Source organism: Rhamphochromis sp. 'chilingali' (genome assembly GCF_963969265.1).
Source record: "Rhamphochromis sp. 'chilingali' genome assembly, chromosome: 20".
In the NCBI taxonomy this organism is placed as follows: Eukaryota; Metazoa; Chordata; class Actinopteri; order Cichliformes; family Cichlidae; genus Rhamphochromis; species Rhamphochromis sp. 'chilingali'.
In genome coordinates, this window is record NC_137947.1 from 17,770,677 (window position 1) to 17,785,451 (window position 14,775).

Below are 14,775 nucleotides of genomic sequence, written 5' to 3' on the forward strand. Positions count from 1 at the left end.
ATTATAACATAACATAATAAAACATAATTAAGAGAAGATTCAGGGTTACCTGATCCAGCCCGAACATTGAAATGCAGACCACAAAGTCGAAATCATTCACCGTCTCACAGCTCACTTCCTCAGCTGAACGCTCCACTGATACACATGGACACATCCAGTTGGTAAACTCCATACATTTAAGCTTCTTTAGCCTGTTTACAAGTTGCTATGCACAGCATGCGCCTTTACAACCCACGTCCAGCTCAACTCTGACCTTCATGCTTTGTTAGTGATAGTGTGATGCTACTGTTCTAAATATAGTCAGTTTAAACTATTTATATATTATGTACAGCTGAGTGAAAAAGAAAGAACACTCCATGACTCAGTAGCTTGCAGAACCACATGAATTTGAAGCAAACAATTTTTGTATGACTTTCTTGGTCTCTTACGTCATGGATTTTTTTCCGTTTTTTAAGGACACCACTTTCAGATACTGTTCAGCTGCAGATAGATTCAGGCTGTTAGTATCAGGGCCTAAAGATACAATATAAAATGGGCTCTTTACTATTTTGTCTGTTATGTGTAGACAGCACTAGTTCGTCCCTTTAATTAGGTTTCTTTTTTAATCCTTGAACGATTCATAGGTCAGCATTACATGTTTTGGGGTTTTTTTTAATGGGGCGGAAAAAGGCCAGAAATAAGGCCTGAAAATGAGTGAAAAATCATCCAAAGAAAAACTTCGAAAGACCTTCAGAAAGTCTAAAGAACTACTGCCCTTTAAAAAAAAGAATCTTGCATCTTGGACAAAAAATGCAGAGAAATGAGGTGGCTCAAGACTACCTGAATATAGCTTGAATTTAAAAACAAAGAAAAGATGCACACATGAAAGGATTTTAAAGACCAAATCCAATTAAACATTTGAGTGTAAATTCGTGTTAATTCATTTTATTTAAATTAATGCATTTTAAAGTCATTTAAAATTATATTCAGTGACTGTTTGGGAACAACTCAGATTTATTCATGAAATTTATACATCATGACATCAGTTCATAACATGCTGCTGTGACTCTACATCTGTTGACATTGTCTACATTTCAGAAAACATTCAGAACAAGGAAATAAAAATTCCTTATTTATAGAAATATACAACTTGCTTATGTTCACAATTTACCTACCCAGTTACTTTCTGTCTGCGCGGTCAAGTGAAGTCTATATTCATGTGCGTTACTTAGCCCGTGCCTTGACGAGAGGTTTATTTTGGTAATTAATTAGCAAGCAAGCCACAGTAAAAATTTCCTTAATGCTTCCAGAAATCGATAGCGGTATAACCGAGTCAAGCAGTTTGTTTTCCTTAACCCTTCGGATTACACTCTCCACATGTGCGCTGAGTCGTTCAATTTCCTGTCTCTGGAAGCCGCTGTGTGCTAGCATCTGGCTATTTTGGCTAAGAAAAGCTGGACAGTACACCTTCCAATCCACACAGTCAGACATGAGGAATCCTTCGTCAACCACTATGGCCATGTCTTCTGTAAGAAGGTCAGCCAAACCTGATCTCCTAAAGAGTTCTTCGTCACTTATTGACCCCTGATAGAGTGAAGAAACAAAGGTCACTGCGCCATGGGGGGCCATCCCAATCAGACCTTTCATTGTGCAGTGAGACGGGGAGAACATTTCACGTTGGGGGAGAGTGGAGGATGCGGTTTGGCATTTTAGCTCAGTGCAAGTAACTATCACCTGAGTATCAGGAAAGTCTTTGAAGTCATCAGGGAGGTGAGCTTTAATGTCCTCAGCATCAATCCAGATACACACAGAACCCAAGAGAGTGTACAAGTAGTTGGTCCATGAAGAGATAATGCCGCTTACAGTCAAGGGGTGAATGCCAAACCGGTCTGCCAAGTCTCTCTCCTCAAGACCAGCAGCCAGGCACATTTGGAATAGGAACAGCTCATCAATGGGTTGCAATGACTGCCTCTGAAAAAGAAAAAAAAAGTCATACATGTTTATAAAACTAATTACACTGATCAGACATAACAGATGATGTGAATAACACTGATTTCCTATTCACCATGGCACTTGTTAGTAGGTGGGATGTATTAGGGAGCAAATGAACATTTTGTCTTCAAAGTTGTTGTTAGAAACAGGAAAAATGGGCAAGTGTAAGGATTTGAGTGAGTTTGAGAAGGGCTCTAGTGGCGTGTTCCTGGTCTGCAGTGACCAGTATCTATCAAAAGCGAACAGATGAGCCACTGTAGCTCAAATTGCCAAAAAAAGTTAATGCTGGTCCTGACAGAAAGGTGTCAGAATACACAGTACAGTTTGTTGGGCTTAGGGCTAAATAGTTGCGGACGAGTCTGGGTGCCCATGCCGACCCTTGTCCACCGCCGAAAGCAGCAACAACGGGTACGTGAGCATCAGATCTGGACCACCAATGGAAGAAGGTGGTCTGATCTGATGAATCACGTTTTCTTTTATATCACAAGCACAGCCAGGTGCAAGTGTGTCACTTACCCTAGGGAGCTCCAAGCACCAGATCCACCTACCTAAGCATTATTTTAGACCATATACACCCTTTTCTTCTCTTTTAGCTTTGCAACAAAGCAAAAAAGGTTCAGTAATGGTTTGAGGAACACGTTTGAGGTGTTGACATGGAGCACAAACTCCCCAATTCAATTGAGCATCTGTGGGATGAGCTGAAGGAACAAGTCCGATCCATGGAGGCTCAACCTCACCACTTACCGGACTTGTGCCAGATACTACAGCACATCTTTAGGGGTCTACTGGAGTCCATGCCTCGACATGTTAGAGCTGTTTTGGTTGCAAAAAGGGGGACCAACAAAATAATCAGGCAGGTGGTCATAAAGTTGTGCCTGACTGATGTTAATGTAAGCAGTACCACGTGCATATGATACTTTTATATAATTCCAGTTTACAATAAAAAGGTTTGACATGTATTTCCTGTTTGTTTTTTTCTCAAAATCTTTAATGCACAAATACAAACCGTGTGTGATGCATTTACGGCTTCACTCCTTCTTTCAGTAGCTTCGGACCTTGACCTGTAAATCACTTTGTGGACAGAGGGCTCAATCAGCCCCCAAAACATCATGAAGTGACGGTAACTTGCAAACCTATTGTAAAAAAAAACACAGTAATTACAGGTCATTTACAATATTTCTCACAATCAAACTGGTATTTTTGTGTAACATGTCTAGCTAAGTGTTGTAGGTTTACCCTGTGTAGAACTGAATGTCATCATCGGATCCGGCAAATCTTTGTAATCCAAAAGCAGACTGCATTTTGAGCTCCTGGATCTCTTTCCTTAACGTTCCCATTTCTTCTTTTAACTTCATGTTTTTCTCTACTGTCACATCAAGGCAAGCAGGTTCTGGGTCACAGAAATAGTCATGATCCAAGGCAGAATTATACTCCATAGGCTGCTCACCTGATGCTGGGTTACCTACAAAACATATTAAGGATTGTACATTAATATATGTTATTGTGAAAACTGTTGTCGGAACCATACTGAATTTAACCAGATAAATATTTAAGATAAGATAAAACATAAAACTTTATTGATCCCACGGTGGGGAAATTTGTGCAGCTAGCAGAAGAAGAATACAACAAATACAAATAAAATACAACAAACACAAAATAAGTTAGATAATACACTATATATTTTATATAGTGGGAGAGAGAGAGTATGGCTAACAAACAGCCACTATAAAATTCATTATACATTGAGAATAGCAGACACATCAACAATACACCTCTTCCAATTAATGGCTAATTAATATTATGCTGAACACAGTCCAAAAGATTCAATAAGCCACATCAGTGTCTACTGTCAGTTAGGGCTGCCACGATTAGTCGACTAGTCACGATTACGTCGACCATCAAAATCCTCGACGACTCATTTAATAGTCGACGCGTCCTTTGAAGCTTTGTAAGATCACAAAAGACGCAGGAATAAGTAGTAGGATTTAAGAGTGTTATAACGGACTGAAACAGAAGATGGCAGCACTGCATGTACAAGAATGCCAGCTGCCGTTAAGCTGTTAGTCTTATTATTCTTTCTGTGTCCCAGAATTCATAGCGTGGCCCACCGCGACCTGATCCGTACCAGAAACCCGATTGGTACCCCGCATGCGCGAAAGGTGTCTACTTGCGGTGTCTACTTCCCTGTGCACTTAGGCAGACAACAATGGTCGCAATATTGTTTTTCTTGCTTCTGAAGCACAAATTTATCTCTCCTGGCGGTCATGGTTCCTCAAACAGGAAGTGAGCGAGCAGTACTTCCCGCTTGCTGATATGACGTAGCGCAAAGTGCAAAGGCTCTGTTCATACAAATGTTTGTTTATTTATTTGTAATCAATTACAAATGTCAAAATGTAAGTTCACTGGAAATTGAACTGTTGCTGCATTTAAAACAGGAATGAAGGAGCTGTACTTACTGGTTCATAGTTCTTGAAACGAATGAAGTAATGTTGTTTCTCAAAATATTATTTCATTTTTATTATAAAATTAGTATTTCGACTTTATTCTAAAAATGACGAATACTGTTTTTTTTCCCTTTTGCCCTACTACTTTATCGTAATAATTAAATAAATTTTAAATTTAATAATAATAATAATAATAAAAACGTAATTTCTATGAATAGATTTGTTCCCTCTCATGTGGGGTCACTTACTGCGCTTGTCCACACGATTTGATTACTTTGTTTAGAAGTCAAATTCTGTAAATCAAACAGCCACATTTCTACGTTGGCATTTAAAACTTAACTTGGCCCTTTTACCCATACAGTTTTAAAATAAATACTTTTAAAACAAATGACTGTGATGAAAAATCTAAGTAAAACATAGACAGCAAAAACAGTGACTTGTAACTTTGAACTGAACTATCCGCAGTTGCCAAAGAGCAAAACAGTTGAGCTAAACACAGGTAAACACAGTGGGAATTAGGGCTGCCACAAACGATTATTTTGATAGTCGACTAGTCAGATCATGCATCCATTGGACGTAAAACGTACAGCTTATTGCACCAGCATGCATCTGATCTTATATAACTATCATTAGCTTACAGCTTTAAGTGTTTAAGGTATGTGCTAACTAAAAATAAAGACAAGATGATAGTTTATTAAATTTTAATAAAATTTGCAGATTGTTTCGGTGAAGTTTAATAAACTCAGCCGTCTGCTCCTTGCTATCTAAAATATAACGGGACACCGGAGTATATTCTCGAGCATCTCACACTTCTGATAATCAGTTGTTTGCTTGACGTTTATTCAGCTGTGTAAAAACTATAACTTTAATCTCAGCCAAACCAATTTACTCAGGAACAAATAAAATACTAAAAAAAATCAAACAAACAATAATATTTTTAAGTTATCTAAGTGACTTATGTCTAACCTGAGTAGCGAAAGACGGCGGTGGGTTTGAAAACAATTTGCCAAGAGTCCGGTGTTCTCATGGGCTCTAGTGAGCCTCTCCTCCCAGAGACATTGCTTCAGACATTGACCCCCAACACACCTTCCACCTCTCCCCCCTTCACCCTCACCAATCCAGACTCAACGACCACCCCCACTCTCTCCAATCCAGACTCAACGACCTCCACCACACCTCTCACCCCCCTTTCCTCCTCCCTGAAACTCAGAATACACACTCAGGATGTGAGCCGACTATTTCAGAAACAGAAGCCCAGGAAAACCCCCGGACCAGACGGCGTCTCACCCTCCTGCCTCAAAACCTGTGCTGAACAGCTGGCACCAATCTTTACTCGCATCTTCAACAGATCCCTGGAGCTGTGTGAAGTTCCCTCCTGCTTCAAACGCTCCACCATCATCCCCGTTCCCAAGAAACCCACCATCACAGGACTGAATGACTACAGACCTGTCGCCCTGAGTGTCACCAGCTACCTGTCAATGGATCACCAGCTTCCTGACAGATAGAAAGCAACAAGTGAGGCTGGAGGAGATCACTTCTGAAACTCGGTCCCTCAGTATTGGTGCCCCTAAAGGATGTGTCCTCTCACCACTACTGTTCTCCCTCTACACTAATGACTGCACCTCCAAGAACTCGGCTGTTAAACTCCTAAAGTTTGCAGATGACACCACCGTCATTGGCCTCATTCAGAATGGTGATGAGTCTGCATACCGGCAGGAAGTTGAGCGGCTGGTACTCTGGTGCAGTGAGCACAATCTGGAGCTGAACACTCTTAAAACTGTAGAGATGACAGTGGACTTCAGGAGACATCCCTCAACTCTGCCCCCCCTCACCATATCAGACAGCTCGGTGTTGACTGTGGAGATCTTCAAGTTCCTGGGTACCACCATCTCCCAGGACCTGAAGTGGGAGACCAACATCTCCTCCATCCTCAAAAAGACTCAGCAGAGGATGTACTTCCTGAGACAACTGGGGAAGTACAGTCTTCCACGGGAGCTGCTAATCCAGTTCTACACTGCGGTCATTGAGTCTGTCCTGTGCTCCTCCATCAGTATGGTATGGTGTAGCCACTAAACAGGACAGGAGCAGACTGCAGCGGACTGAACGGGCAGCAGAAAGGATCATTGGCACCCCCCTGCCCTCCATCCAGGATCTGTACCTCTCAAGAACCAGGAAACGGGCAGGGAAAATCATCACAGACCCCTCACACCCTGGACACAGACTTTTTGATCTGCTGCCCTCTGACAGACGGTACAGAAGCCTGCAGACCAGGACCACCCGACATAGGAACAGTTTCTTTCCCCTCGCCATCTCCCTTCTAAACAGTTGACCTGTCACACTGCTCCCACTGCCAGACTGCAACTGCACCTTATGTACATTCTGTAGTATTCATTCCACCTCATTCATTTCTGTATTTTATGTATATAAGTTTAGATTAGTTATTTATAATAATAATAATAATAATAATACATTTTATTTAAATAGCGCCTTTCAAAGCACCCAAGGACACTGTACAACAGATAAAAACTGGAAATATACACAATGATAAAAATAGAAGATAAAAGTTAAAACATACAGAAATTTAATTTAATTATAGTTGGTTTACACAGCTTTGTGTATGTATGTGTACGCATGTGTAATGTATATATAGACACGTGTGTGTTTGTGTGATTTACATTGCTGTGCTTGAGAGCCACCATCTACCGGAACCAAATTCCTTGTATGTGTCTGCACATATACTTGGCCAATAAACACTATTCTGATCTGATTCTGAACTAGCTGCCGCCAATGTTGGAAACTGAGCTGGGCTGCGCTATGAATTCTGGGACAGAGCTACTTCTTCTTCTTCAGGGTTTAATGGTAGCTGGCATCCTTGTACATGCAGTGCTGCCATCTTCTGTTTCAGTCCGTTATAACCCTCCTAAATCCTACTACTTATTCCTGCATCTGTTGTGATCTTACAAAGCTTCAAACCAGGCGTCGACTATTAAATCAGTCATCAACGATTTATACCTAATAGTGACTAGTCGACTAATCGTGGCAGCCCTAGTGGGAAAAGTACAAGATTTTTATGGAAAATAATAATTTTACCTGCGTGGATTTCGCCTGGATTATCCGTCTCTGGCCCAGAGGAATGCGAGACTTGTGGTGGCTGCTTTGATCTTGCTCTCCCATCACATTTTGCTGTCGTAGCAGCTTTCAACTCAGTATGACCCAGATGGATAGAGGGTGCCCAGTCTGGATCGCTTTCCATCATTTTGTAGGCTGGTTTGCCTACAAAATACAACAAACATTAGCCCGCAAAGCCACAGTAAACAAAGCAGCATAGCGCAAAGAATTTAATTCAAATCAATATAAGACTTATCTGTAACCTACATCAACAATAATGTTATGATAAATGACTTAACTACAACACACACACACTCACCTTTGAGGAAATGCTTGGAGCAGACTAACATGTGAGGTGGAGTGTTCTGGAACGTTATATTTGGTCTTCCAATAGCTGCAATCCAGGCCATCCGTTGCCTCTTCGTGACTTCGGAAACATCTCTTGCATAATTTTTATTCCACGCAGGAATCCGATAAAAACCGATTCCTTTAGCCTTCGGCTTCCCGTGGCTGTCATGCGACCGGCTATGGCAGTTAATAACACAACAGGTTCTTGCCATTTGTGTCTCTGTTTGTCTGTGTGACTGTTGTCTTGTAATAGCCCACGCGCGCTAGCCGCTTGTACCTACAATCCTTTGCGGTTTTAGCCCGGAAATGACGTCACGTTTTCGAATTACTTGTGCATACTTGCGTTCTCGTTGACTCGTGATACGTCATCAGTCGGCGCATGTGTTCATTAAATTTGAATGTTTGGTTTATTTCAGTGTTTTATTTGTTCCCGATTAAATCGGTTTGGCTGTGATTAGCTGACTCTGAATTAAATCCAACATTAAATTATCAGTTTGTTTTTCACCGGAAACAAAAACAGCATGTTAATATGTGGAGATTCTGAAGGCTGCTTCAAAAATGATCAGATTATATTTTAAGTATTTGTTCAGTTCTCTTCCAAACCCCAGCAGCTGTCTGCTGTAATTTTTGAGTATCTGCTCAAATAAAAATAAACGCGTTCTAGCATCCCACCTGTTTGTTTTTATTCAGGCGTACATGTACACTATTTTTATTAATAGAGAGATTTCGCTACAGAGGTTAAACATGATAATAAGTCACTTAGATAACTTATAAATCTTAATGTTTGGTTTGCTTCAGTGTTTTATTTATTCCTGAGTACATCGATTTGGCTGAGATTAAAGTTAAGCTTCATAACATATTAATCACAGAGGCAGTAAAAACTCCGGACGTGTGACATCATCAAGTACGCTGGTGTTGCTGTACAAATCTCGAGTCCGTTTTGGTCCTGCTTATACACGAATATACTTTAAGTACCCCATGCACAGGGCAAACGTATTTTATTTGATTAATTTACTGATATTACTGGCTAAATTTCATATACATAAATCGAAACCATCCTTTCAGTGCTTCTTAAACAAAACAAAATATGTTAAAACCAAACAACATTCTCAAAATGTAAAAGCTGTGGAGACCTATGTTCCCTGTTCAATATTATGTGATTATTTACTAGACTTTGTATAGCGCTTTACGGGAACTTTTTGCGTAAAGCGCTATACAAATACAGGCCATTTACCATTTTAGACTGTATGTATTTAGTTTTTTTATACGAAACCCCCTGACATTGTGTTTTGTTAATTTGTATCTGTATTTTGTGCTTTGTCAATAAAGCGTATTTAAAAAACAAAAAACAAATCGCGGGTCCGTACTCGCATTCTCGGCAAGTACGTACTCCCGTGCAGAGAACGCGAGAACTCGCGTACTTGAGAATTGAGAAAGGGCCATGGTTTGCAGGTCCGCCTCACCGTGTGAGCTAAGCAGCTATGCTTCAAATAAAAAATCGTATGAGGTACAGCTCGCTGGGCATCACTGCAGCGCGCCTGTTTTCTTCCGGCCCCGTCGAGAACCCGGTAGTATTTTTGGACATCGACGCTGACAGCGATCCTCTGGGGAGAATAATCATTGAGGTAGCTTGCGATTATCACAGTCGCCTCCAGAGACCTTGATCTGACCTGTAGCGTTCATATCTGTCAGTAGCCAGACCTGTGCAGATAAGTGCATGTGATTTGTTTTATCTTGCAGCTGAATGCAGATGTGGTGCCAAAGACTGCAGGTAGGTGAAGCCACGTTCTTTCCACGATGGGCTCATCGTCATTCATTTAAAAAATCCTTTCGATCCACAGAAAACTTCAGGGCTCTGTGCACCGGGGAGCATGGCTTTGGATACAAGGGATCTGTGTTTCACAGGGTCATCCCCGAGTTCATGTGTCAGGTACAGTTTACAGTGAAGGTGCAGTGTCATTTGGCATGTTTTCTGCTGTTGTTTTTTCTCTTGCAGGGAGGAGATTTTACCAACCACAACGGTACAGGAGGGAAATCTATTTATGGGAAAACGTTTAAAGATGAAAACTTCAAGTTAAAGCACACTGGTCCAGGTACAGCTCCACAGCTTTGAGGGGTTACACTAAAACAATAAAAACTCTTTTCACATATTCAAAACATGCAACGTCAGTCAGTCACTTCAACTCTGTGATCAGTGAATACAAACCCTTTCACCACTGTTTTAAGACTTAAACACCAAGTGGTTTTATACTGTTATCAAACCCCGCACTGACTTTGGAAGGAGTATTGCAAAACTGTAGCCCTATGGTGGCCTCAGACACAAAAATGAAATGTGAAGGATTTATTTGAAACAACTAATCAGCCAATCACATGTCAGCAACTCAAAGCATTTTAGGCTTGTAGCCTGCTGAAGTTCAAACCAGGCATCAGAATGGGGAAGAAAGGTGATTGAATGTGGCATGGTTGTTCGTGCCAGATGGGCTGGTCCGAGTATTTCAGAAACTGCTGATCTGCTGGGATTTTCCCTCCTAAAGATCTCTAGAGTTTACAGAAGTAATTTGACTAAAAACACTAACGTGCTGCTGGACAGTGTTCAGGAAAGTGAAAAAGTTTGAGTTCTTACAAAAGTCTAAACTGTTTTGATGAAATTAAGGTGAGAAGGACATCAACACAGTGATAAAAGTATCTTTAGCAGTGAAGTATGGAGCTGTGTGCAAAGAAACAATATAGGTGGGGGAAGGTCTTACTGATTAGAGAACTTCATTAGGAGAAGTGAAAATTGCACCAAAACTGAACTTCCAGGTGTTATGTGCCAGCTGTTCTTCTGCATTTTAATCCCACTTTTTCTCCACTAGATGGCAGTGCAGAATCTCATGCAGCGTTCAAACTGCTGGGCATATACATTTTGCAATCCTCATGTGAATGACCTAGTTTAGTGAGTCAACATGCACTAATCAAAATAACTCTGTTTGTTGAATAAACATCATCCATGTGCACATTATTTAGTGCTTTGCGTAATCACAGCGTGCGTCAGATCACAAGAGAAGTGGCCCTTTTTTTTTCTTTTCTTTTCTTTTCTTTTTTACAATCTTGCATGACGTTGCTGTAATGAGGCCTAAATGTCCTTGGATCAGGAGTAAAAAGGACATGAAGATCTTGTTTACATCATCTAGTTCAATTGATTGCTTTTTCTTCTTCTTCTTCTATGGTTTTCTGCAGGAACGCTTTCAATGGCAAATTCAGGCCCGAACAGCAACGGCTCGCAGTTCTTCATCTGCACAACGAAAACCGAGTGGTAAACACCCCGTAGAACTTTTTAATCAGTCATTTCAGACTCCAGTTCGTGCCTCATCAATCACAAGCTGCTGGAGCCACTTTTTCATCTTTTCTTTTTCGTTTTCTTGTCTTTCTTTTTGGGCAGGCTTGATGGTAAACACGTGGTGTTCGGGCAGGTGAAGGATGGGATGGATGTGGTCTCCAAGATGGAATCCTTTGGTTTACACGACGGCGGTGTGATCAAAAAAATTGTCATCACAGACTGCGGGGAGATCAAATGACGCCCGAGCGCACTCACAGACTTCTGCTGGATGAGTCATTGTGCAGCAATCTAGTATTTACTCTGTCCTGGCTCGTGTGTTCGTGCACTCTGAAGGCGGGGCTGTCGCAGGTGATCAGCTTTTACTCAAATCTGTGCTTTTTAACTTCTGGTTTTGAGGTTGAGCAAAGCCAGAGGTTTCTAACACTCAGACAGACCTTTTTACTCTCTAAAATCTTTACTCAACTGATCTAAATTGTATGCAAGCATGTAAAACAATTGTGTGGTGACTCATTCTCCAATAACTGCCAAATAAATGACTGATATTTTTCGACTTTACCAGCTCTGGTCTTACTGCAAGACATTTGCTCTGATGTGCCACAAATCTTGCTGCTTTTAAAGCTTCCCGGAAACGATCCAGCGTGCTTTTTTTAGACACGGGCTCCAGCGCGACTGACTTCCTGTCCATCAAGAGCAGGATGTGACATCATGTGACATTCCACCTACACTGCAGCTGAAGCATCACATGTATGCACGATGGGCATGTGAGCTAGAGCCTCTTAGGGTGAAGTCGTTTCAGGACCTGAAATTGCTTTTTTATTGAGACGCAGGGCGTCTTGAAGAGGGAGAGAGACATGTCTGAAAGCCAGAGACTGGGTGGTGCTGCTTATCGAGCTAATACTTTATAAAAGTAAATAATGAAGAAGAAAAAGGCAGCTCTTGCCCCTAAATGAAACCATATGTGTGCTGACCTTCCTCCGTTTGTTTGAATTCTCAGATTACATTGTTGCCATAGAGATTTTTCGGCTCTCGCTCTGTTTGAGCTGGAGATGTTGTAACAAACTTGATATAATTTGGGTCCCCACCCTCGGGTTTAGTTTTAGTTATTTGGAATGCATGTCCAATAATGTGTATGGAAACTTGGCTCCGGAGACGACTGTGCCATTTCTTTTTACCACACATGCAAAACAATGACATCTTTACAGCTGGTGCATGCTGCTGCTTCTCTAAGTGTCTGCGTTATCACAGAGTCAGTGGGCATCTTTTTGTGGGGGGGGGGTTTCCTGTCCACAAGTGTTGGGAAATGGGGGAGGGGGTGTGCGTCCTGGCCGGTTTACATGTCTGTTATCTCTCAGCACTTTCATGGCAAGTGGGAAAAAAAAATGTTTTCCAAGTCTCTCGCTCTTCTGCGTTACACAACCACCATGAATAATCCATTAAAAGCCCCGTTATCGTAATCTATACGCTCAGTGTTGCGTAAGCCTCGCACTCAAGAGCGATGGCAAAAACACTAACGAGAGGAGCGCTCACAAAAACAACGTGTTGCTTTTGGCTGAAATCAGACACCAGAACGAACACCTCCCAGTTAACATAAATTCGGCACAGGACCCGAAAACAAATGAAAACTGTGCAACCCGGGTGGTTTTAATTCAATGTGACTTTTATTCATCAAACTCTGAACAGCACTAAAATGTTTTCCCAACTAACAAATAAGGCACATTTTGGAATGCCGTTTTCATGGACATGAAAAACAGACCTGTGGTCGACTCTCGAGGCCACGACTGTCCTTGCTTTTCCCATAATCATTGTCTTTCCCGACCGCACGCCTGCGTTCTGTCCAAATCAAATATTACATTATTGCAATACTGCATGACAAACATCTCAAGTGATACAGACAGTAAAGAATACAAACGAGACTCTCTGACTCGACCACTTAAGTGTTAACACGTTACATTCAGTAAATATGTATTATCTGCAGAGGCTACATTTGCGGTAAATGAGGACTAATAACAATCAGACGTTGCTGATAATGTTAAAAACAATATTTACTTTAGCAAACTACTGTAAGGTATTTAAATAGGTATACATTGCACAAAAAAGGGGATATTTCATTCAAAACACATGCACATGCAAACTCTAAAATAGTTCTTTGTCACACACGCTTCCTTGACAGAAGTATACACTCGCTACACTACCAATATAACATTTTATAATAGTTTCTTGTTATCGCTGCTTTAACCAAACTACATCTCACAGTTTAATGCGTTTATACAGTGGTGAGTATCCGTCACTAATTAATAAAAACATACTTTTCTGCATGTTAACACATTATATTTTCATAATATCGTTTACAAAATGAATACACGTGGCTGTATGGATGCATATGGCAGCTCATAATTAGTCACATAGCAACTGAATAATGGGTTATTCAACTCTGATAACATCAATAAATCAAAAACACAGAAAAAAAAATACAATGGCTTATAATTGAGAAAGGTTATTAATTATGTACCAGCTTTTTTTTCTTTTTAATAATATTCTATGTAGACATCAATATTTCCTTCTTAGTGTAACTTTGTTGCATATTCTATACAAAAAGTGTTGTAAAAAGTCTTTCCATAAATATTTCTGCAGGATAACCCTTCAGATTATTGTAAAACATAAAGAAGAAGAAAAAAAACAACAACTCCCAGCTTTGATTATTTCTCAGCAATATGCCCTTCTTCACGCCGGAAAGAGAAAAAGCTTTGATATTGCTTCAACACTTCAAAAGAGCTACTATCATTGAAAACGATGGCCATCAAATATATACATAAAACAGTCGATCTTTGTCAGGGAAATAACTCTTGATTTTTTGCAGATTGCTTTAAAATTTTCAACATCTATTAAGAGTTCCAAAATACACATCTCATTCATAGAAAATAACAATTTTGAACTGAAAAGGTACTAGAAAAGTCAAGTATATGTAATTCAAGACACTACATCTGAAAGCAGAGATTTCGCTTTCTTTCTTTTTCTTTTAAAATGTATCAGCTGCTTCCATTGGCTCTTGAGTTGCCATTTTAAATGACCTCCTCATAACATGTCTCTGGGCGGAATCAAACTCTCTGACAGGATTTATCAACATTAACGTGATTCACAATAACTAATAATATTATTTGTTTATGAGGTTAGTTCATAAGGCATAATTGGTATGTATTCCTTTCACTACAGCCACATGGTCTGATGTAGAAAATAAGGTTACGGGAGACCTGTTAGCTTAGTGCCATTACACAGAACAAAAACAGACATTAATAAGAAGAAAAATGGGTTGTTCCCAACAGTGGTGAATCTTTCATAAAAATTGGGTCTTTACTATAAATGCAACGAGGGGCTTTCAGTTACTCCTTCAAAGGGACACTCCACAGATTTGTCCTTTAGCTACTGTAATATCTTTTGGGGCTGTGGAGGCTCATTGTCACGTGAGAGAAAATCAAAAAGCCTGTGTTAAAAAGTGAGGAGTTTTATTGTCAGCATTTAGTAGGCTGGGGAGTCTAGCATAGACTGTATATAGAAGATGGACTTGGACATGTCAAGGTTTTTGGACTT

General features: G+C 40.4%; 2 protein-coding genes across 3 annotated transcripts; one reads left to right on the top strand and one right to left on the bottom strand.

Annotated features, from left to right (window-relative positions):
* Positions 1-914: 914 nt before the first annotated feature.
* Positions 915-8,162, bottom strand: LOC308388460 (uncharacterized protein). Its single transcript, XM_080869208.1, has 5 exons — positions 7,843-8,162; positions 7,506-7,688; positions 3,208-3,433; positions 2,978-3,104; positions 915-1,950 (listed from the first exon to the last, which is right to left on the bottom strand). Exons 1-5 carry the CDS (start codon positions 8,081-8,083, stop codon positions 1,204-1,206), a joined length of 1,524 nt encoding a protein of 507 aa, XP_080725334.1. The 5' UTR covers positions 8,084-8,162; the 3' UTR covers positions 915-1,203.
* A 1,113-nt stretch (positions 8,163-9,275) lies between these two features.
* ppifa (peptidylprolyl isomerase Fa) lies at positions 9,276-11,745 on the top strand. Of its 2 annotated transcripts, XM_080868321.1 has the most exons (6): positions 9,276-9,496; positions 9,612-9,642; positions 9,713-9,801; positions 9,868-9,964; positions 11,091-11,166; positions 11,293-11,745. In XM_080868321.1, the coding sequence occupies exons 1-6, from the start codon at positions 9,353-9,355 to the stop codon at positions 11,426-11,428; spliced, it is 573 nt and encodes a 190-aa protein (XP_080724447.1). In that variant the 5' UTR covers positions 9,276-9,352; the 3' UTR covers positions 11,429-11,745. The 2 variants fall into 2 exon arrangements, with proteins under 2 accessions (XP_080724447.1, XP_080724446.1); XM_080868320.1 differs by having other exon boundaries at positions 9,713-9,964.
* The last annotated feature ends 3,030 nt before the right edge of the window (positions 11,746-14,775 follow it).

What these genes read in the sequence shown, in the direction of transcription:
- LOC308388460 (XM_080869208.1), bottom strand. Translation starts at nt 8,083, where the DNA reads ATGGCAAGAACCTGTTGTGTTATTAACTGCCATAGCCGGTCGCATGAC. An exon ending in CTCCAAGCATTTCCTCAAAG is followed by an intron (nt 7,689 to 7,842) that starts GTGAGTGTGTGT and finishes TGTATTTTGTAG; the next exon opens with GCAAACCAGCCTACAAAATG. An exon ending in TCCAGGCGAAATCCACGCAG is followed by an intron (nt 3,434 to 7,505) that starts GTAAAATTATTA and finishes TATGTTTTGTAG; the next exon opens with GTAACCCAGCATCAGGTGAG.
- ppifa (XM_080868320.1), top strand. Translation starts at nt 9,353, where the DNA reads ATGCTTCAAATAAAAAATCGTATGAGGTACAGCTCGCTGGGCATCACT. An exon ending in TGTGGTGCCAAAGACTGCAG is followed by an intron (nt 9,643 to 9,712) that starts GTAGGTGAAGCC and finishes TTCGATCCACAG; the next exon opens with AAAACTTCAGGGCTCTGTGC. An exon ending in GTTAAAGCACACTGGTCCAG is followed by an intron (nt 9,965 to 11,090) that starts GTACAGCTCCAC and finishes GGTTTTCTGCAG; the next exon opens with GAACGCTTTCAATGGCAAAT.